Below are 24,315 nucleotides of genomic sequence, written 5' to 3'. Positions count from 1 at the left end.
ATTTCATTCTGCTGTCCTCTTTACCAAAGGGATACCAAGATCTTTATGAACATTGCATGTACCTAGGTGAACACTTGATTGTTCTAAGCATTTTGGATTGGAACCTTTGTATTATATAAATATTTGTTGCACAAGTCGTATCCCACAGTTGAATGCCACATATGTATCTAAATCGGTTTTATGACAGCATTGTAAAAAAGCACTCTGTTGTGTAGGCTAACTTAGAGTTTTTATTTTTTAGCCAATTTAAATTTGCAGCTCTTATCTTCATGCAAGTTATTTTACTAGATAAGGGAAACATTGTGTACCTTCTATCTAGGTGAATGCCAAGATAAGTTCCTTCATTCGCTTGGATTACTAAAATATTGTTTATTTTAACTGCCAGGCAAGTTTTTGGTCTTTGTGAAAATGTAGCCATGCTTCACTTTTGGTTGTTCATATTTATACGCCAGTTGGCTAGAAATTCTTTGAGAGAACTTCCAATCCAAGAATAACTCTCAAAATTTTAGGGAGTTTGTGAGGTTTTCGTTGGCAACATTGTTAAAAATGGCCAATTTTCATCTATTGTGAATGAAATACAAGCAACCCTGACAGCTGTTTATCAAATTCTCAATATAATATCAATAAAACTTCTATGTTATGATGCAGTTTTAAAAATAATGTGTTGATATGCTTTTGTAATGAAAAATGGTTTGGTAAAAATTGGTCGGCTTACAACCGTAATGTTTATCTTCTAACAATTTTCATTGAAAATATGATAAAAAGGACAATGAGCTGTTTATGAGAGTTTCAAACTCGCATAGCTGCCGACCTACAAATTTGGATCTGATTAAGTGCGCAGTTAATCCGGATTAACACTGCCGTCTGTCAAGGCTATTATCTGTCGTTCATCAGACTTTAATATTCTACTTTAACCATAAATGGTATATTATTTAAATGAGACTCCAATGTTTTATACAATTCTTAAGGTAGAATGTTATTAATCTTATAAAAAAAGGGCTTCATGCCACACCTTATCAAACGCCTGAGCCACATCTAGAAATATAACTCTCTGTGCTTAAATGCTTTACTAACTTACATATACATATGTATATGTCGCTAGTAATTCTAGTATCTCTACTTACTCTATCGTGTAATATTGTCAAGTCCAGGTGACTTTTTTGGATAAGTTCTTTAATGATTCTAGTAATTTCAGTAGATGAAGTCTTAAAAAGTTATATTGACAGCTTAAAGTTGCTCTTTAGGCAATTAGGTTGGAATACCTTTTCTAGGTGATTTGCAAAATAATTAGCTTTTTCCTCGTCCCTTTGAGCGCAATTTCCACTCAAGTTCGATTGACAAATTGTTTTCTTTGCAATCAATATTGAAAATTCGTCCGAAGAGTTGAACTCACCACACCATCGATGGTCCATGATGGAGCTTCATCGCCACAAAATTTAATTATGTTCATCAATACGCTATGGCGCAGTTGACCCACGTCGAAAGTTGTAAAAAATAATCGCTCGAAAATGTTCGCGATTTAATTCCATTCCTTGACCGAGTTGAATATTTTTAGTTACTGCAAACAACACAGATAGCGCTTGTAAGCCAATATGTTCTGAATAAACAAAATGTTCACACTTTGCGATAAAGTTGTGAGTCGCCAGATTACCACACTGGAGTTGCCAAATCTCGATATCTAAAAGGAACCCTGCGAATGAGCTTCACGAAGCGAGTGTATGCAATACTGTTTTCTGCGCGAACATTCAACTTTTGGCCAACTTAAGAAATATTTTCGTTTTTCTTTTTTTCCAACATAAAGTACCTTTTCTCATATTCTTAATTTCTTTATAAATATATTTATATTTGTCCATTCACTTTCATCAATATAATTGCAACGACATTTTGCCAATTAAACTAATTAAGACCTATAATATGTAAAATCACCAAAACGCATTGCTAATTGATACCGTTACATAACATAATTAGTTCAAAATTCAGTATAAATTTATATTTATTTACTTTTTCGCTTTTGCCAAATTGCAGCTGCCAAGGAATCTTAATAACCGCTAGCAAAATAAACAACAAACTTGAAGAAAGTTAAAAATTTCAGAAGAATAATATTACAAAAAAACAAAAACAAGTGTATGTATGCATAGCGTGTGTGTGGTTGGCCAACCCACACCACACCCACACACTTACCAATCCGATTAGGCCGACAAATAGCGAAGGCAATATTTCAGTCGAACGCCAGAGAAATTTCAATGCGTGCACTGAAGTGTACGTGTGTGAAGGGACACGGTGTTACTGTTAGACGGTTATCGGTCGGAAAAAACGCCAGCTTCAAGCGCAGCTGGCAACAGCCGACGTAAACAGCCACAGTGAGGCAGCCGAAATTACAAAAATAGAAGCGAGGAAAACCTCGAAAAGTTATACAATAACCGAGCAGCATTTGCTAGAAAAAAAAAAACAAGAACAAAGACTGCAACTGTAGCGTTTAACGACGAGTGATTAAAGCAACAAATTGAAAAGTGGTGTTGAAATGGGCAGCAGCAACAACAACAACAATAACAACAGCAGAATAGCAGAAGCAGCAGCAGCAGCAGTTGGTGATTGCATTTTTAGCAGCGGCGAAGGCAGCTACCAAAACAACAACAACCACTACAACAACTATAATAATAATAAGGACAGCAGCAGCAGTTGCTTAACAACGCAAGCAGCAAAGTTTATAGTACAAATATATACCGCAAATAAAGCAGCAATTGTTGTTGTTGTTTATAGTTCGGAGCATAAACAACAAAGAGAGCGCCAGCGTCAGCGTCAAAGGCGGAGCAAGGTGGAAAGCAAAATCAACGAAAACAAAGTGTTGATAATTAATAGCGCACAGCGGCAACAACAACAAAAGCAACAACATCGACAACAACAACAACAAAAGCAACAACATCAGCGACAACATAAACGAGTGCAACAGCATACAAGGGCTGCCGTCAACGCCAACAGCAGCTGCTGCCACATCAACTTTGACATTCTCATAAGCAAAATAAGCACCAACATAATTGCCTTGAACGTGTTGCTCGGGGCACAGACAGCGACTGTATGCAACATTGCTGAAATGGTTATCACGTGGCGTGTCCGGAATAGCAATCGTCACCGCAGCGGCATTAACAAGCGAGCGAGCAACAGTTTAAGCAACAACAACAACAGTGACAGCAACAACGCTTCGAGCATTTCCAACACGACGCCAATGATTGGGAGTACCAACAGCTACAACAACAATAACAGCACCACCAATAATAATAACGGTAATTTTGGCAGTCAAACTGGACGTGCCATTATGTCCGTCGCAACAACAATAGCCTCAACCTCCGCCTCCATGGCGCTGGCGAATATACCCAGCAATCTGTTGCCGCCCGCCGGCAGTGTCGACGGCTTCGACAACAACAGCACAAACAATAACTGGTCAGTCGATGGCGTTAGTTGGCCGACGTTGAATCAATCAGTGACAGACAAAGTCGACTTAATTGAAGTGGATTTGGCAAATGGATCGCTAAGGTAAGTGATAAGACACATGCGAATGTACATAAATATACCTAGATATGTATGTATTTGCACACATGAGCAACTGTGCAAGCATGACAAGAACTTAGACAAATTGGAAGATAGTCTCATGAGTTTTTCACAGTTGAAGATTGTTGACAGGCAGCGAAAGTTGAGGACGCAGAAAACCGACTTAGCTAATGTATTCCAATGGGATGAAACAGGGTGTTTAGACAAGTTACTGCACAAATTTTTAGACTGTCTGACTGTTAGACGCGAACTAGTGCCCCAGTTTTTGAAAAACTGATTTTGGATTGAAAAATGTCTAGAACTGTTCAAAATTATAATAATTATAAATACTTTCGAAACTTTTTATAATCTTGCAACATGTTGCTACATGATCAGGATGACGAGGCGAGTTGAAATCCGGGTGTCAGTCCGGAAGTTCTTAGATGTATGTAAATAATCAAGTCTTTTCGCAGTTTGACGCCAATTGGAGATTCCAAGTGTAGCCAGGTTCTTCTCCAACTGGTCTTCCCAATAGAGGGGAGATCTTCCTCCTACTCTGCTTCTTCTGGCGGCTACTGCGTCGAATACTTTCAGAGCTGGAGTGTTTTGTCCATTTGGTTAATGTTGTCTTATAACTCGTACATCTCATCCTTCCATCGACTCGCCGTTGCCAATACGCAAAGGACTATAAACCTTCCGCAGAACCTGTCTCTCGAAAACTCTAACGTCTACTCATCACCGTCGAGCATGCTTTCATCCGACCATATTTTCCAAAGTAGCTGATGCAGGCACCTTGTCAGTTATGCGCCCACCGCCACTTTGTTGTTATTCAGACGGGTAATTGTTATTCGAACTTCTTTATGGACATGTAATGGAACATTTATTCCATCGTCATCAATTGAGGAATTCGGTTCACCATTTATTGGTGTTAAGTTTTCACTTCCATTCAGCTGGCTGGAGAAGTGCTCCCTCCATAACTTCATTATGATCTGAACGTCAGCCACTAGATCACCATTTTGGGTCCTAAAAGAGTATGCTCCGGTTTTGAAACCATTACCCCGCCGGTTAGCTTGTCAAGCTCTTCGTACTCGCGCATTTAGGCCTTTCTCTCTTTCTGTATGCAAATGCGTCTCACTTCTCTCTTCAACTCTCAGTAACTATTCCATCCCGCAAGTGTAGTCGATTGTAACGTTACTAGGTAGGAAGTCTGTTTTCTCTTCAATGCGTCACAATACTCCTTATGCCACCAGCTGCTACTACCGATTTGCTGATCTCAGAGAGCAGAGGCGCAAGTCCAGCAGAAAATCATTCTGCTGTCTGTTGTGGTTGGATCTTCTCGACGTCGAACCTTCTTTGTGTTTATTGACGTGCGTTTTTTGCTGCACAGAGGCTGGTGTGTATCTTGGCTGCAACAAGATTGTGGTCCGAGTCAAGTCTAGGACCTCGGAGCGTACACACGTCTAAAACACTGGAGACATGTCTTCCGTTTATCACAACATGATCGATCTGGTTGGTGGATCTTCGATCTGGAGAAAGCCAAGTATGATAAATTTTTTTATAGTGGAATCTAGTACTGCAGATGACCATATTTTGGGCCCTGGTGAAATCGAACAGCCTCAACTCAATTGGGTATTTTTCATCGTGGAGGCTGAATTTACCGATCGTTATGCCAAAGACACCTGTTGTTAAAGTTGCGCGCAGCTTAATAGGTGCGCTCCAAGCGCTCACAGAAGACGTCTTTGGTCACATCGATCTTCCCTTTGGTCCTTCGTGGCTTGGGCAAAAATCAGCGATATGTTGAAGAACTTCGCTATGTTGCGGATTGTGGCAAGCCGTTCTTCTACGGGTTGAATGCCAATACTCGGCGACGCAGTCTCTCTCCCACCACGAATCCCACACCGAATTTTCGCTGCTTTGTATAGCCATTATAGTGAATGCCACAAAGACCTACTCGTTTTACTCCTTGTCCCGTCCATTGTATTTCTTGGAGGGCGGTGATATTAGCCTTTACTCTTACGAGGACGTTGTCCCGTTGGTCAGCGGCACCTTTTCAATGAATGGGTGGTCTCTCAACCGAGGCTGTTTTGAAGTTTCGCCGGAACCCAGTGCATAAACCTGGGGAGGGATGTTTCGACTTCTCACTTTTGCTCGCCTTCAAATGGATATTCTTTTGGCTACCCAAAGGATACTTGGTCTCAGACCGGAAGTCATGAGCTGATTCAAACATATATAAAAGAATCGTTGCTGGCCACTCCCAAGTAATAGAGTTATATATAGAGTTATATATGTACATATGTATATATAATGGCGCATATATACATATATATGAAAATGATCAGAATTTTTGCGAGTACAATCTGAGAGCACCTTGTACCGGAATTTCACACTAGTAAAATCGACTTCAACTTCTCTTTTCTATTATCTACAACATATAACTAATTTAAAGCCAGAGACCATAACACCACTGCAATCTAAAAATCATAATTCACTAACTGTTATTCGGCTCTTAATATTTCAACATATTCGTTAACATCTCAACTATTCATATAATCACAAGGCATATAATAACATCTAACTGTATTGATGCGTAGTTATGACAATCGCAAATGTCGTCGTCAAAACCGGCTGTCGGTACGAGTTAATCCGTCATAAATATGTACATATATAGTGTACTGTATATTCGACTGCTGCTTCGCTGTGCACATACAGGTATATATAGTAGGTTATCATATAGTGTAGGAGGACTTCAATTGAGTATATTGCCATATACCACAAAGCATCAAAAGAATGCGGATAGGCTTCCACAGAAAAATATAAATGGATGTTTTGCAGATTAACGTGCAGAATATCTTTGTGGTTTCTGCGGGATATACATAATACAGGATGCAGCGACTCTTATAACGGCCGAAGAACTTTTAAAACTCCCTGCTATCATATTTGAAATATTTTTATTTCATTACAATTTCTTCTTCTTCTTCTTCTTTTTTACTGGCGTAGAAACCGCTTACGCAATTATAGCCGAGTTAACAACAGCGCACCAGTCGTTTCTTCTTTTCGCTGCTTTGCAACAATTGGAGATTCCAAGCGAAGCCAAACTCTTCTCCACCTGGTCTTTCCAACGGAGTGGAGTTCTTACTCATTTTCTGCTTCCTCCGGCGGTTACTGCGTCGAATACTTTCTGAGCTGGACTGTTTTCGTCCATCCTTACAACATGACCTAGTCAGCGTAGCCGCTGTATTTTAATTCTACCGAAAACTCGTAACAATAATAATAAATATGTATACCTCCTTCCAAAAAATTTCTAACCAACCTATTCGTCCATTAAAAATATATACTAATGATGACTCACCCTGTACATAGATACTTTTTAATCTTTAAGCACTAGCCATTCGCCGAAGTGTGTGTAAAACAAGAAAAAACGTAAACTTTGGCTGCACCGAAGCTAATATACCCTTCACAGCAGCATTTCTTTTAGTAACTACATATGTATGTGTTCAGTTTGTATGGAAGCTATATGCTATTGTAATCAGATCTGAACAATTTTTTCGGAGATTATATTATTATCTTAAGCAGTAATCCATTTCAAATTTCGTGAAGATTTCACGTCAAATGCGAAAGTTTTCCATACAAGCCCTTGATTCCGATCGTTCGGTTTGTATGACAGCTATATGCTATAAGGAGCCGATCTGAACAATTTCTTCGGATATTACATTGTTGTCTTAGAAAAAAATCTTTACCAAATATCGTGAAGATATATCGTCAAATGAGGAGGTTTCCCATGCAAGCTTTTGATTGCGATCATTCAGATATCTTAAAAACTGAGGGACTAGTTCGTATATATACAGACGGACGGACGGACAGACATGGCCAAATTGACTCAGCTCAACATACTGATCATTTATATATATATACTTTATAGGGTCTCCGATGCTTCCTTCTAGGTGTTACAAACTTCGTGACAAATTTAATATACCCTGTTCAGGGTATAATAAACGTGACATTGTTCACTAAAACACAGCGTATTTGTTTCTCCAGAATTGCGAGTTCTTTTATGTAGCATTTTAAATTTTCTGCAGAAATTCAGCTCAGCGAAAGAAATGGAAAAATACGCTAGTATACCAAATATAGGTTTACAAATTGAAGAGAAAAATTTTGCTTAATTGTGAAAGGCGTCTGTGAGCATTCAAAGTTGCCTATATAAATAATGCGTAAAAAAACTGATTTCATTAAGAATATCATATCTTTTGATATGAATCGTTTAAAATAAGATTTTTGACATTACATATTCTTCTAGAGCATAAAATTAAAGTCTACACTAGTGGGATTTTTCAATTCGAAAATTAGCTGACATTCTCCGGGATTAATTGAGCTATATTTGTCTCACACAAAAACAAAAAAAATTGGTCTACAAAATATAGAGTTTTGATTTAACCTTTCACTCCTTTTTTAATCGATCTTCAAATTTATCGAAATCACGTTCTGCGGCAAAATTGTTCGAAATGAGACCTGTCACCACTAGTTATTTGGAATTGATCTCAATATGCGTTCAATATTAAAAAATGTAATCGTCATCAGTACTAAATTTTCTTCACTTGTCCAGCCTTTGCAAGACTGATGTGAATCATCTCTGAAGTCTTGCCTTCGACGAACCAGGACACATAGCCGAAACTAAAGAATGTTAGCTTTGCGTTATTTATACATACTAACAGATATGTAAAAGTCTCTATTTTTTTTAATTTGTGACCTTTTGGCAGCAGCAGTGACTCGTGCTTTTAAAAAAGCCCGGACATAGAAAACAACTTTCGTGCCACGCGTTACCACCCTAGTACGAATCTTTCAGTCGAAACATATAATTTCATACCGAAAGCTTACTTACAATAACAACATTAATTTGGTTACTTTCTTCACAATTGCAGCTCTGCTTATCCTGCGCTAAGACGTTACCATGGCGACTATGATGTTTCATATATAGAGAGAATAAACCCATTTTGGTTGCAATTCGAACCGCCAAGCACACGCACCTACTATATTATGGCCATAATCTATATCATCATATCAAGCATCGGTTGTCTTGGCAATTCACTGGTCATATTTATGTTCGTACGGTAAGTCTAGGTGCACACATGTATATATGTACATATGTACTTACATACGTAAAGTACCCTGCAGCGTACCACCGTGTTTGCAACTAATCTATTCAAACCGAGTGCGTTATTTCCCACAAATAATATTATATCCTAAGAGAAAACAATTAAGTAAGGAAAATAATAATAATAATAAACTTAGTAGAAACTTCCATATTGAGATATAGCAACTTTTATGAGTTAAGACATACAGTGAATCAAAAAAGTTTTGGCACACCTCAGTTTTTCCACTTTGCTTCAGTATAACTTTTAATTAACTGAACAAACAAGACACAAACATATTTGTTTAAATAATGTTTTTTTAATACATATACATACATATACAAAAATTAAAAATAAAAAATTCATACAAGCAGGAAATTATTAAGAAACAAGTAAGGAAGGGCTAAGTTCGGGTGTCACCGAACATTTTATACTCTCGCATGGTAAAGTGATAATCGAGATTTCATTATACGTCATTTACATATTTTTCAAATACCGTATTTTTGTAAAGTTTTATTCCGCTACCATCATTGGTTCTAATGTATATATGTCATACCGAGAAGGCATCAGATGGAATTCAAAATATCGTTATATTGGAAGAAGGCGTGGTTGTGAACCGATTTCACCCATATTTCGTACATGTCCTCAGGGTGTTAAGAAAATATTACATACCGAATTTCATTGAAATCGATCTAGTAGTTCCTGAGATAAGGTTTTTGGTCCATAAGTGGGCGAGGCCACGCCCATTTTCAATTTTTAAAAAAAGCCTGGGTGCAGCTTCCTTCTGCAATTTCTTCAGCAAAATTTAGTGTTTCTGACGTTGTTTGTTAGTCGGGTAACGCACTTTTAGTGATTTTCAACATAACCTTTGTATGGGAGGTGGGCGTGGATATTATCCGATTTCTTCCATTTTTGAACTGTATATGGAAATGCCTGAAGAAAACGACTCTGTAGAGTTTGGTTGACATAGCTATAGTAGTTTCCGAGATATGTACAAAAAACTTAGTAGGGGGCGGGGCAGCGCCCACTTTTCCAAAAAAATTGCGTCCAAATATGGCCCTCCCTAATGCGATCCTTTGTGCCAAACTTCACTTTAATATCTTTATTTATGGCTTAGTTATGACACTTTATAGGTTTTCGGTTTCCGCCATTTTGTGGGCGTGACAGTGGGCCGATTTTGCCCATCTTCGAACTTAACCTTCTTATGGAGCCAAGGAATACGTGTACCAAGTTTCATCATGATATCTCAATTTTTACTCAAGTTAAAGCTTGCACGGACGGACGGACAGACGGACGGACGGACAGACAGACATCCGGATTTCGACTCTACTCGTCACCTTGATCACTTTGGTATATATAACCCTATATCTGACTCTTTTAGTTTTAGGACTTACAAACAACCATTATGTGAACAAAACTATAATACTCTCCTTAGCAACATTGTTGCGAGAGTATAAATATTGGAAAAGAGTCATATCATATCAAAAAAGTATTGGCACAAAATATAAAAATGGCAGCACAAAAGATGAAGAAAAAGAAATTGAAATTGTTTAATATTTTGTTGCACCTCCCTTGGCTTTAATAATCGCTTGCAAACGTCTTTGCATACTTGCGACCAAATGGGAAGTCTCCCGACTGGTAATAGTTTCCCATTCGTCCTTCAGAGCATTTTTAAGGTATTCTTTCGAAGTTATTTGGTGCTTGCGAGATTTTTTTCAAGCAAATGTCAAATATGCTCAATGGGATTGAGATCAGGGGATTGTGGAGGTGTTTTCAGCTGCTTGCAGTTATAAATTAACCACTCTTGAACCAAACGCGAAGTGTATTTGGGATCATTGTCTTGCTGGAACTGCCATTTCTCTCAATTTAAGCCCAATTTAGTTACGCTCGGAAGCAAATTGTTCTTCAAAAGGCTTAATTAAAGAAGCGTATCCATTTTTTCGTCTATAAAAACAAGATTCCCAACTCCACTTGGCGCTATACACCCCCACACCATTACGTTTCCGCCGCAATGCTTGATTGTTTTTAAGATGTTATTTTCTTGGAGCTCCATGTTGGGCTTTCGCCATATTTTTTGAGACCCATCTGACCCAAATAAATTGAATTTGGATTCATCGCTAAAAATCATGTTTATCCAAAAAGTTTCAGGTTGGTGTAGGTGAGCTTTAGCGAAATCCAACCTCTTTTTTTGTTAGCCATTGAAATGAGAGGCTTTCGTTGAGGTACACGGACATGATAACCGGCCTTATGCAGGGTATTTCGGACTGTCTGTGAGCAAAATGTTTTCCCCAATTGTTTCTGCATTTTTTCACTAAATTTTACAGCCGAAATTTTTGCCAAACAATGCCACTACGCCAACAATGGATCGTTCCTCCCGATCAGAAAAAGTTTTTGGCCTCCCAGATCTGTAATTGCTTTCTATTTTTCCGCTGTTTATGTAATGGTTTATTACATTCCTTACACTGGAAAATGACCTATTGATAATTTGTCCTATTTCGCGCAATGATTTTTTTTCCAGGTACAGATTCAAAATGAGTTTCGGCACTTCAACGGTTATCTCCTTTCCGCGACCCATTTAGCTCAATCTATAGTATGTCAAGGCTAAACACATTACTAAAAGTCAATTGCTCTAATTATTCATTAATATGCAAAATCTAACAGAAGTCACCAAAAACGGGATCAAAGGAAGTCAACTTAAAGAGGAATATGCAAAAAACATGATGTGTGCCAATACTTTTTTGATGTGTTTTTCGCTGTTTCTGAATTTTTTTCTAGATTTGGGGGAAGTGGGGAGTGATTGTAACGGTATATTTTCGATTGAATTTTATTTTGTTTCTACCAGTTACACTATGTACAAAAATAATTGAATGAGATTAATTTTTGTTGCTTTTGAACTATCTTTCTTTAGAAAATCAAAGTGTGCCAACATTTTTTTGATTCACTGTATACATACCTTAAGTTAGACCTTCAAGAGACAGAATTTCGTGTGACAAACATTCAGAAAGAAGAGGCTGTTCCCACTGAACGTCCAAGAATAGAGTTTCGAAGAAACCATAAAAGAAAGTAAATGGGGAGGGAAAGGATTGATCGATTATCGGTGATACTTCGATGGTATTAAATAACACTCACATTACACATATTGTTCATGAATGTGTATGCGAAAACTCTGTGCCATCTAGAAACCACACGAGCCTGGTACCACCTATCACCTATGAAAGCGGGAGCAAAAATTGCTTAAATTGATCTCTGTATTCCCAGGAGTTGACTTTTTTCTGCTTTCAAACCTCAATTAAATGCACGCCGAAAGAAAATTTATGCCAAGGCGAGTTAATCAGTTTTACTGTGTCTTATTATAAAATCGACAAGTTGGACGATCACTGTGTTAGAGTATCGTCTCGCCGGAAACTTTATTGAATAACAAGTACAACCGAGTACAACCGAACTTTTCATATTCTTGCAGCTTGAAAATATTAAAGCCAGGGAAATACTTTTAGGTACATAATGCCTGTTAGTTGTATGGGGTCCGTGGCGAGTTTTCACCCGATTTAATTCGTTCTAAGCACAAACCTGTACCGTTATAAGAAAATGACGCTCTCTCAATTTTATTAAGATAACTCGCATATTGGCCGATATTCGCGGTATAAAGTCATGTTCCAAAATCTTTAGAATAAGTATATGTGGACTCAGGAAGTTTTGACCTCATTCAACTCATTTTTAATACACAGGGTCACCATTATTTGAATAGGGTTTTTTGTAAATTTCAATTTTCGGTCAAAAGTCAACTATGGATACCGGGGTTCAAGTATTTGATACCTATGAGCTTAAACAATTTGGGAAATTTTTTACCACAAGGTAGCATACTCTAAAGGCAATATTGCAAATTTTATTCCGTAATATTAATTGCTTCTTGATTTGCACTCGAAAGGAAAGAATCAGATGGAATTTAAATTGTTATAATTGTTATTTTTTGTTATATGGGAAGTTGGCTAGGCTGTAATCCGATTTCGCCTATTTTCACAGTGTAACATAAAAATGTCAGGTGAATGTCCTGACATGATAAAATCTTTTTAATAAAGGTTAGGTTATACTGGCCAACTATCACACCATACATAGACCTACTGGTCTTTAATAACGGTAAATGGAGGTTCAGTTCCTTCGAGACCGTATAAGTCGTATAAGAAAGAAGCAAGCGAGTTTTCCGAAGTGGCATTGGAATGAGATCTTGGTGATCCTGTATGTACTTAAGGCATTCCATTTCGCCCTGTTGGGCTTGTCAGCCCTTCCGTAAACTTCGTTATATGTATCATCAGTAGGTTCATTTCCCTGAACTCCCTTGTGGCCTGGGCTGATACGTTTACTGATTCCCTGATTCTAAAGACGTTCTCTGATAATGCGATGTGAACTTATCGTTATGTTATTCTTATTAACAAATAGTCTTGTAATTAGTACAAAATGTAATGTTTTTCTGACTAGTTCAATTTCATTCATCTTTAATCCATTTCATGACTAATTATATACTTGTACTATATACATAATACATATGAACATTCTTTACGTTCGAATAGTGATAAGTTGGCTTCAGCTTAACTCTCTCTCTAAATCATATTTAAGTTTTCTGTGAAAGATACCTTTGCAATCCACAAGCCAGTTATTTGTGTAGTAAAATCTTAACTTGGCCTTTTCAAGCCGATAAGCTGAGCGATGACTGAGCGTAGCATTTGGATATCTCCTTCCAAAGCAATCAGGCAGCTGAATAATAAAGTCTTTTCCTGGCAAATTATGCAAGTTGACTTGCAAACACTGTTCAGTTCTTCTCGAAAGCATACCATACATGCTAGTCACACCTTAATAGCCAGAGAGAATAAAATGTCACCACTATGTGTGTAAGGGATTTAATGAGGCATGACTATGAAACGTCGACTTGAAGTTGTGACAGTTATGTGCATCTACCAAACTGAATGCTTACGGACCAGATTTGATAAAGTGCTGAATATTCAATACACATATGTACATACATATGTACGTAGGTAATGTTACGGTTGACAATGGCATATTTGCTGTCGTTTGCACAATATACAAATGTTTTGACATAAAAAGGGATGCCAAATATGACCTGCTAATATTGAAATTAATAAATTAAGAAACAAAAAGATTTTTATACCATGAATAGGTCACATTTAGTTTGCTAAAAAGTTCGTAGAACCAATAAGGAAACCTCGAGGTCCCTGTAAAGTATACCATATATGGCATATATAATGATTAGCGTGACAAGTCGATTTGACCATGTTGGTCTATCTGTCCATCTGTATATAATCGCATGAGTCCTTAAGTCTTTGGACATTGATAGGAAATTTTGTGTAGGCCTTTTCCTCTCAAGATGATACTCATTAGCAGGAATCGTTAATATCGGTCCACTAAAACATGTGACCATACAAACTGACCAATTAAAATACGGCTTTTTACAGAAATTCTGTTATTTTACAAAATATCTGCATGAAATTTAACATATGGTAGATTGCTACAATCACCGAACAAATAATTCAACTCGGACCACTAAAGCATATCAAACTGACTGATTAAAGTCAACTTAAAGATCCTCATTAAAGAAATTTGTTCCTTATTAAGTAACCTTAAGGGGGTATTCTGGTCTAGACGCATGAATTTTAGGCATTTTTTAAACTAAGATAAACAAAAATGAAAAACATTTTTACTATCCATTTTTCTATACGTTCTATATTGACATTTTAATAATATAAAAAAAATTTAAGAAAACAAGAAAGGAAGGGATAAGTTCGGGTGTCACCGAACATTTTATACTCTCGCATGACTAAGTGATAATCGAGATTTCATTATCCGTCATTTACATATTTTTCAAATAACGGATTTGTGTAAAGTTTTATTCCGCTATCATCATTGGTTCCTAATGTATATATGTACATATTATACAGAGAAGGCATCAGATGGAATTCAAAATAGCGTTATAATGGAAAAAGGCGTGGTTATTAACCGATTTCACCCATATTTCGTATATGTCATCAGGGTGTAAAGAAAATATTATATACCGAATTTCATTGAATTCCGTGGAGTAGTTCCTAAGATATGGTGTTTGGTCCATAAGTGGGCGACGCCACGACCATTTTCAATTTTAAAAAAAGCCAGGGTGCAGCCTCCTTCTGCCATTTCTTCCGTAAAATTTAGTGTTTCTGACGTTTTTTGTTAGTCGGTTAAGGCACTTTTAGTGATTTTCAACATAACCTTTGTATGGGAGGTGGGCGTGGTTATTATCCGATTTCTTTCATTTTTGAACTGTATATGGAAATGCCTGAAGAAAACGACTCTATAGAGTTTGCTTGGCATAGCTATAGTAGTTTCCGAGATATATGGAAAACACTTAGTAGGGGGCGGGGCCACGCCCACTTTTCCAAAAAAATTACGTCCAAATATGCCCCTCCCTAATGCGATCCCTTGTGCCAAATTTCACTTTAATATCTTTATTTATGGCTTAGTTATGACACTTTATAGGTTTTCGGTTTCCGCCATTTTGTGGGCGTGGCAGTGGGCCGATTTTGCCCATCTTCGAACTTAACCTTCTTATGGAGCCAAGGAATACGTGTACCAAGTTTCATCATGATATATTAATTTTTACTCAAGTTACAGCTTGCACGGACGGACGGACGGACGGACAGACGGACGGACAGACAGACATCCGGATTTCGACTCTACTCGTCACCCTGATCACTTTGGTATATATAACCCTATATCTGACTCTTTTAGTTTTAGGACTTACAAACAACCGTTATGTGAATAAAACTATAATACTCTCCTTAGCAACTTTGTTGCGAGAGTATAAAAAAACCAAAATTCGTCGAGAAACGGGCCGGTGGAGTGTGGGCTTCAAAAAAACGGTGCGTCCTAGTTAACGTTAAACACAAAAAACAAGAAGATTCTTCATTAGTAAGGATGCCGTTATCGGGTTCATCATTTAAAAAAAAAAATAACAAAATGGCGTCGACTTGGAAAAAAAATTTTTTTTTGACACGGTTTTTTCGACCTTTTCGAGTTTTTTAAAAATACTTCAAATCAAAATTTTTGGAACCACAAGGCAGACACGATAGAGCATTGTATAAAGAAGATATATACCAAATTTCAAAGGAATCGGTTCAGTAGAACTTGAGATATCATGTCAACCACCTCAAAAAAAGTAGTTTCGAGAAAAACGAGTTTAAAGTTTTGAATACAATTCTAGTGAACACGGACGCCACGTCACAAAATCGGCTGTATCTCCGAAAATAAGTCGAATTTTGAAAAATCCTTCCAAGGTCATATTTATGAAAGTCTAAACTTTCAAAATATGTAAAAAAATCGATTTTTTCAAAATCCTATACCGGAATACCCCCTTAATTGGGCAACAACCCTTACCATTTGCTCAAAATTGACTCGGACTAACCTGACTTAACCTTAGTAAGTAAGCGTTGGCATGTATTGTTCGGTTGGGGTTTTTCTCTTCAGCCTGCTGATCAGATGATACACCAAAAATTTGGTTTGAAAAATTTAGCAAAACGTTTTTTCTAGAATGCAAACGGTTGACAATTTCCATTTCTTAATGACTGTCCGATAATCTAGTTAATAATTATTGACTCATTCAATGAAATTCATGCCAAGAAATTCTTTCAAACATATTACCATATTCATATTAAACCTGACAGTGACCTATTACATGTCACTGATGTCGTATTCTGAGAATTCTAAGATTTTGTTCTATCTAAATTACTTCAAATACAAACTTGCACATCAAGCCTTAACATTTCACTTTGCATTGGTTGACATTACCCACAAAATAGACTATATAACTGACTATAACTGTTTCCATGTTATTAGCTGCATATTTCCCTTTAATATGAATATCAATGGTATATACACATGTACGGTATGTAAAAGTAATATCTCACATGTGGTTTCAGCTATTTACTCTTACTCAGCTTTGACTTGCAGGGAGCATATGAATGAGCGAAGGATAAATTCAAGGTGGCGCAAAAATAATCTTCCGATGTTTTTTAGCTGTAATTTTTTAAAGAAATTAAAAACTTTGAATCTACTTGTGGATTATTTTTATTTGTTCTTTTAAACTTTTTTACATCAAGTCGAGCATATGATATCATGTAAATGACCGCCGCAACAGTTGATTGTCATTTGAGCCCTTTTTATGGCATTTTCCATCACTTTGGGCAGAACTTCCGGCGATAGGTTCTCACATTCTTGACGGATATTGTCTTTAAGAGCTGCAAGAGTCGGAGGCTTGTTGACATAAACCTGCGACTTCAAAAGGCCCCACACAAAGAAGTCTGGAGCGGTCAAATCAGGCTACCAAAATTCGGTGTAAACACCGTCGACGGATACCCATTTGCGTGGCACGTCGTCTCGTCGATGTCGAAGGCGCTTCTATGACATTCTCGGCAACAACTGCAGTATTCTCTGCAGAACGGCTACTCCGGGGTCTGCAGCATCTCGTGGCCTGGCAGCATCTCGTGGCAACAAACAAGATCTCCATCTGACAAAAGTTGTCTTAAAAAATTGTGTAAAAAAACTTACCAATAAGATAAAGGCAGGCTCAGCTTTTCTCGACCCGTAACTCAGCATCATCCAATCAGAAAAGCAGACCAGACATGGGTCAAGAGCGATTTAGAGAAAGCAAATGTTTTTTCGGCATACTTTGAAGGTCTTTTCAAACCATATGACACATCCAATGCAGCAGAAATGGAACCTCATACTTACGAGAATTATACCGAAATTCCTCTAATAACTAACGATGAGGTATGTGCAGAAATAAAAAAACCTGAAGTCTTAAAAATCGCCTGGGTTGACCTTATTACCAGTGAAATACTAAAACAGCTTCCTCACAACGTTATATGTAAAATTACTGCTATAATGAATGCTACTATAATCAATACGTATCTATTTTTGGAAAACTGCAGAGGTGATTATGTTCAATAAACCTGGTAAGCCAGCGCAAGAAATTACTTCGTATCGGCCCATATCTCTCCTGCCAATACTCTCAAAACTTTTGGAAAAACTGCTTGCTGGGCGTATTAACAACATAATTGAAGAGAGAAAGCTGATATCGGCGCATCAGTTTGGCTTTCGAAAAAATCACTCCACTATTGACCAAGTACAATACATTGGCTAACTTGAGTCATAGAAAATGCCTTTGAAAAAAAAATTTTGCTCCGCCGTTTTCCTCGACGTGTCTAAAGCTTTTGATAAAGTTTGCCATGGCGGGCTTCTAAACAAAATTAAAATGCTTTTACCCAAAAAAATATTACAATATTTTAAAATCATACCTTTCGGACCGTTTTTTTTCGAATTAATCATGCAGATATGTACTCTGGTTTAAAGGAAATAAAGGCTGGTGTTCTTCAGGGTAGTGTGTTAGGACCTATCCTTTACCTACTCTTTACGTGCGATCTACCACATGACGACAATTGTATTACAGCAACATTTGTAGATGATACTGCGATTTGAATGGACAGCTAAATGGCGAATAAAATTAAACGAGACTAAATCAATACACATTGATTTCACATACAACAATGCTAGATATATGCCTCTGTACTTAAACGGTGTGCAAATACCACATCATAATACTGCGAAATACCTAGGCATGACCCTGGACACAAAACTTAGATGGAGTGCACATGTCAAAAAGAGAAAAGAAGAATTAGAAATAAAATTCAGAAACATTTATTGGCTATTGGGTAGAAACTCTGCATTATCCACATATAAAAAAATTAATCAAAATCAAATAAATAGTCACCAATAACCCGCATTCTGGAGCAGTGTAGCGTACCATTGTTTATTTACAAGGTCTGTCACAAAAGAAACGGAACTTTTTAAATACAACTGTTTCTGGTGGCGCCACCTATTAGTGGGTATATGAAATAAAAAGTTTGATATCTTGTTGACATTTCGTAAATTTTAAGACAATTGGATAACTACAATCGATGTTATCGACCAAAAAGTGACAGCAGCTTTTGGTCACCGGTCGTAAAATGCATTTTGAACAAAGAGCTAATATTAAATTTTGTTTTAAACTTGGGCAAACGGTTACTGAAACATTTCAAATGATGAAAAAAGTTTATGGTGATCAGTGCCTATCCCGTAGTAATGTGCATGAGTGGTTTAAGCGATTCCAAGAAGGTCAAGAAGGTCGTGAGGACCTCTGTGACGATCAGAGGTCGGTCGTCTTCAAAAGTCCAAAATAAAGACAATGCTGATTTGTTTTTACGATTCCGAGGGTATTGTACACCGAGAGTTCGTCCCACCTGGCCAAACGATTAATGCTGTGTTTTACCTTGGTGTTATGAAGCGTCTTTTGTCACGCATTCGTCGTGCTCGACCACAGTACCGTGAGACAGGGTCCTGGCACCTGTTACACGATAATGTGCCGTGTCATCGGTCGACGCTTGTCACTGATTTTTTGACAAAAAACTCCATATTAACCATTAATCACTCACCCTACTCACCTGATCTGGCAGCCTGTGATTTTTACCTATTTAGAAAACTTCATTTGCCCATGAAAGGACACTGGTTTTAGGACATTTCAGCTATCCAAAAGGCGACGACCGATACTCTCAAGAGCATTCTGAAAAATTACCTTAAACACTCATTTGAAATGCTAATTGACCGGGCTAAACGCTGTATCAAAGCACAAGGAAACTACTTTGAATAAAAAAATATAACTTTTGAAAAATATTAATTTTTTGTTGTTTTTTTTTAACAGTCCTGTTTCTTTTGCGACAGACCTTGTACGTGTATTTCGCATGTGTTTACTACACAAATGTCAAAACAGAACTGGCATTAGAGGTCAATTGTAAAATTTATAGCATCTTCTGATAGGAGGATTACTTTGTAGAAGGTGGCGCATTGCGGTGTGTAGAATTTCTTAAATTTCCAAGTAGAGCCCGAATGTAGACTCTGAGTTAAAATAAATAATATTTTTGTAATACCTCGTTACCTCTGAAAGTACAAGTATAATACTTATTTAGCAACTAAGAGTTAGTACCATATATGTATGTTATAAATTATCCAAAACCTCTATATTTTCTCTTATAGTATTTTAGCGTGTGAACCCATCACAGGTTTCTAGTGACGCTTAAACGGAGTAGGTCAGTCGATGCCAAATATTGTTATAAAACATTGATACTACATATATACTCGCATTTGAGAACTAAAAATAGTTCATATTCTATATTATGAATAAAGACAAAATATATTTTTTTAATTTTCTTAATCAAGTACAGAGATATCTGGGCCGAGAACACAAAACTTTGCCAGTTGCCTTTATCCTTTGAGTCGCACATCCCATGTGCAGTCATATCGCTATGCACTTTTTTTGAGTTTGAAGGGGGAATCTTCGAAAGATACCATCATTTTTCCGGACGGTATGCACGATTCATACTGGTCGCTGCAACAGTGACTAAGACAATACATACTAAAGCCTTAATTTCATCGACATTGCCAAGCCAAGCGTAACCATTCGGCTCGCCAGTCACGCCATTCTGGTCTACTCCTCCCTTATTCTTCTCATTTCGCTGCGTTGCCACACTTTTCTTCTTAGATCTTTTAGAACTATAGTACACCACGCTCTCACGCTCTCGATTCAGTCCTAAACCGCACTAAATTATCCAGTGTCACTCGTTCCGTTGTCAATTTCTATAGATCGGTTCTCTCCTTCTCATCCGCTGTTGTCGCAGAACAATTCGTCCCATCGTCATGGCCATATTTGTAGAGATACTCTCTAACACACCGTGCCCCGTCAAAAACTGCGTCATGTAGAAATCTGTTTCTCCATGTTTTCTATCTAACCCTGCTTGTACACTTTTTATTAGCCTGTGGGTCCATCTCCCCGTTGTAGCTGCATCCCATCGTTGTCGCACTTGGCCCATTTGATGTGTAGGCGCCCTGATTACGTTGTCCATCTATGGGTCTCGAATCGAAAGAGCTTTTCGCTGGAGCATCATTTGCGAACGAAACCCATTAATTGGATTTGTATGCTCTTAAATATACCTATCCATGCCGCCGTAGAGTTCATAGGGTTCGTGGTTCAATCTTCTTCGATATAAGTACACGGAGACGGTTTCAAAGCTCTTGCAAATATTTCTTCTCTCGAATGCTCCAAGTGCTTTCTCATCTCAATTCGTCAACGTCCATGTTTTCGCGCTGTATAATAGGACAGGAATAATGTGAAACTTACAGAGCATAATTTTTGTTCATCGAAAGAGGGATTTGCTTTTAAATTGCATACCGAGCCCACAGTAGCACCAGTTGCTAAGAGTTATTCTGCTCTTGATAACATATAATATAATATAATATAATAAGTCTTCAACTTTTAAAATAACTGCCAACAGTGAAATAATTTCCCAGATGCGAACAATCTTGGAGTGTGGCCTCCAGGTTCTTTGTCTTGCCCTCAATCACTACAAGACCATTCTCATTCGTCTCATTTTCCGGGATAAAAGAGACTGCGCTTGTCAATATCATCTACTTACACCAATAACATTGTACTTTTAGTAAAATATAGTTTCTAGTATCTTCTTTCTTCTTTCTGAGCGCTAAAACCTTCGGGGCAAACTTAATATATACGTATGTATATTATATATTATATGACCGGTCACGGTATCAAATTTTCAAATGCACTGAATTATTTGAACCAAATTTCAATTCTAATAACGGGTGGGACATATAAAATTTTAAATTTAAAAAGTCAATAAAAAAAACGGCTTGATATTTTTCAAAGGTCAATTCGGATAAATGATCACCACGGCTGAGTTTTCAGTAGCTTATCCGACCCACCCAATTTTGGAGTACTTTCTCGATGGTTTCAGGCCTTATGGCAGCTACAGCAGCTTGAATCTCGTACTTTAGATCTTGAATTGTTTCTGGATGGTTGGCGTAACATTTATCTTTAACAGCTTTCCACAGAAAATACTCCAACGGAGATAAATCGCAGCTTCTCGGAGGCCAATTCACATCACCTCTTTTGCTGATTATGCGATTTTCGAGGATAGGGCGTAAAAGATTGAGTGTAGCGTTTGCTGTATGGCACATAGCGCCGTCCTGCTGGAACCTAATGTTGTCCAAGTCTTCCTCTTCCATTTGCTTGAAGAAAAATTCAGTTAACATTGCGCAATATCGCTCACCATTGATGGTTACGGCGGTTCCTTCTTCATTTTCAAAGAAAGATGGGCCCATGATTCCTCCAGATCAAAATCCGCACCATACAGTGATTCTTGCTGGGTGCATTGGCTTCTCAACGATTACGTGCGGATTTTCTGTGCTCCAAATGCGACAATTCTGCTTGTAACGTAACGTAACCATCGAGGTGGAAATGAGCCTTGTCCGAAAAGATGATTTTTCGGTCAAATTGACCATCCTCGGTCAAACGATCTTCTGCCCAATCTGCGAACTGTTTTCCAGCTTTCTTCTAGTGAATAGCGACCCATTTCGCAAATTTTAGACTTTTTACTGAATATCTGTCACTTTCCGAATGGTATTTAACGTTTCCAATGTCAAAATATAGATAATTCAAATTTAAAAGGTTAGATGGCCCACCCGTTATTTTCATAACCAGCACACTCCAACCGCGTTTGGAAATAAGCCAAAATGACTACAACGATTGCAAAATTTTCGAATCAAAAAAGTTGTCAATATGAAACTCATTATAAATAGTTCCCTTAATATCTAGCTAATATGTTAAAAGATTAGGGAAATAAAAGGATGTCGGGCTGCTTGAGGAGTTTCCCACTCTTGCCATTAAAAACTTTAGCATAAAGCTTATGTTTATGATATTTATGTTTTAAACGATTACATACGAATTAGTATAACATTTTTTAACAACTTTCATATTTTTTTTAGTTGCAAATCATTGCGCACACCGGCCAACACATTGGTCATCAATTTGGCTGTAAGTGATCTGCTCATGTTAATGAAATGTCCCATTGCGATCTTTAATAATTTCAAGCAGGGTCCAGCGCTTGGTGATATTGGTAAGTATGGAGTATATTAGATATTTTTAGTTATATAACAGATATACATTATATGTATATAATATGCATATAATTAGACAGATTTGATATATGTATTAACCGAAAACATAATTATAATTGTGATGTTAATGCAAATCATTCTGTCATTTTCTCTCTCTCACTCTTGACAGGTTGTCGCATTTACGGCTTCGTTGGCGGTCTCAGTGGCACCGCATCAATAGGGACTCTAACTGCCATAGCACTCGATCGGTACAATGTAGTCGTACATCCGCTCGACCCGCTGCGCAAGACAGCCAAAGTGCGTTCCGCTTATATAATCACATTAATTTGGATTTACAGTTTTGCCTTCTCCATTGTGCCAGCGCTAGATATTGGTCTATCTGTGTATGTGCCGGAAGGTTTCCTCACCACTTGTAGTTTCGATTATCTGGACAAAGGTGTGGGACCGCGCATATTTATGTTCTCATTCTTTGTAGCCGCTTGGTGTGTGCCCTTCGGCATCATTTGTTTCTCCTACTTCTACATACTGAAAGTGGTGTTCGCCGCTAATCGTATACAATCTAGCAAAGACAAAAATAAGACTGAACAAAAATTGGCGCTCATAGTGGTGGGCATAATCGGTTTGTGGTTTCTAGCCTGGACACCGTACTCCATCGTTGCGATGATGGGCGTTTTTGGCAAGCAAAAATATCTAACCCCACTGGGTTCCATGATACCGGCACTCTTCTGCAAGACTGCCGCCTGCATTGATCCATACTTCTATGCGGCGACACATCCGCGGTTTCGCATGGAATTCCGACGTCTATGGCTGGGTCGCGGCCACTTGCGGCGCAGCTCAACGACGCGCTCCTCATATCTGACACGTTCGTCGACGCGCCGTTTACGCGTTATCAGCGATGTGGACGTGCGAAATCGCAGCAGTGAAAATACGAAAAAGCAAAATAATTTGCAGGCTCTGCAGGAAGTGACAGAGGAGAACGATGAGGATTATGACTTTTCAATACCGGGAAATTTTAGTGACGGCATAGAGCAAAGCCGTTTTTAATAGAAGGTGGCACATGTTTTTAAATGTAAATAGGACAGTTGTTGTAGTCGCAGAATAATACTGTTATACGCATAAAAAAACTCCGTTAGTTTACTAAGTACATGAATACTCGTATGTAGCTATATGTATGTTGGAAGGTGTGTAGGTGATATGTGATTTATGAAAGCGTAGTTTACGTATGCATTCTTAACCTCAAATAATAAACTAGTTTAAAAATAAGTAAGATACACTGATATGGTATCCTGTAACCACGGTTTATGTTAGGCTAAAGAATCACAGAACCACCTGAGCATATACTAAATGTATGTTGTACAATAATCTGTTGGTTATTTTAGTAAATTCTATGGATAAATTAGAAAATCTCAGTTAAATCATTCATGGAATTTATTTGGATATAAGGAACGTATTTTTAAGAGATTTTCAGGCTAAATTAGGGAAATCGTAGCGCTATTAAAGCTAATTCATACCTACCATAATGAACGATGAAGCACTCGTTGTTATTAGCAAAGATGAGACTATTAGATTAGTAGACGTCATAAAAAATCATCATAAATGAGTTTGGCATCTTGGTTTGGTG

General features: G+C 37.7%; 1 protein-coding gene across 1 annotated transcript; it reads left to right on the top strand.

The window, feature by feature from the left end:
• The first annotated feature begins 2,942 nt into the window (after positions 1-2,942).
• On the top strand, positions 2,943-23,923 carry LOC120777660 (opsin, ultraviolet-sensitive). The gene is made up of 4 exons (XM_040109113.1): positions 2,943-3,531; positions 8,442-8,630; positions 22,563-22,693; positions 22,864-23,923. The coding sequence occupies exons 1-4, from the start codon at positions 3,092-3,094 to the stop codon at positions 23,736-23,738; spliced, it is 1,635 nt and encodes a 544-aa protein (XP_039965047.1). The 5' UTR covers positions 2,943-3,091; the 3' UTR covers positions 23,739-23,923.
• The last annotated feature ends 392 nt before the right edge of the window (positions 23,924-24,315 follow it).

Source organism: Bactrocera tryoni, chromosome 5 (assembly GCF_016617805.1).
Source record: "Bactrocera tryoni isolate S06 chromosome 5, CSIRO_BtryS06_freeze2, whole genome shotgun sequence".
NCBI classification, from domain to species: domain Eukaryota; kingdom Metazoa; phylum Arthropoda; class Insecta; order Diptera; family Tephritidae; genus Bactrocera; species Bactrocera tryoni.
The sequence above is the reverse complement of the archived record's forward strand: the minus strand, read 5'-3'. Positions and strand labels throughout refer to the sequence as shown.

Coding starts and splice junctions, on each gene's coding strand:
- LOC120777660 (XM_040109113.1), top strand. CDS start 3,092: ATGGTTATCACGTGGCGTGTCCGGAATAGCAATCGTCACCGCAGCGGC. Junction 3,532..8,441: donor TTGGCAAATGGATCGCTAAG/GTAAGTGATAAG, acceptor TCACAATTGCAG/CTCTGCTTATCCTGCGCTAA. Junction 8,631..22,562: donor GTCATATTTATGTTCGTACG/GTAAGTCTAGGT, acceptor TATTTTTTTTAG/TTGCAAATCATTGCGCACAC.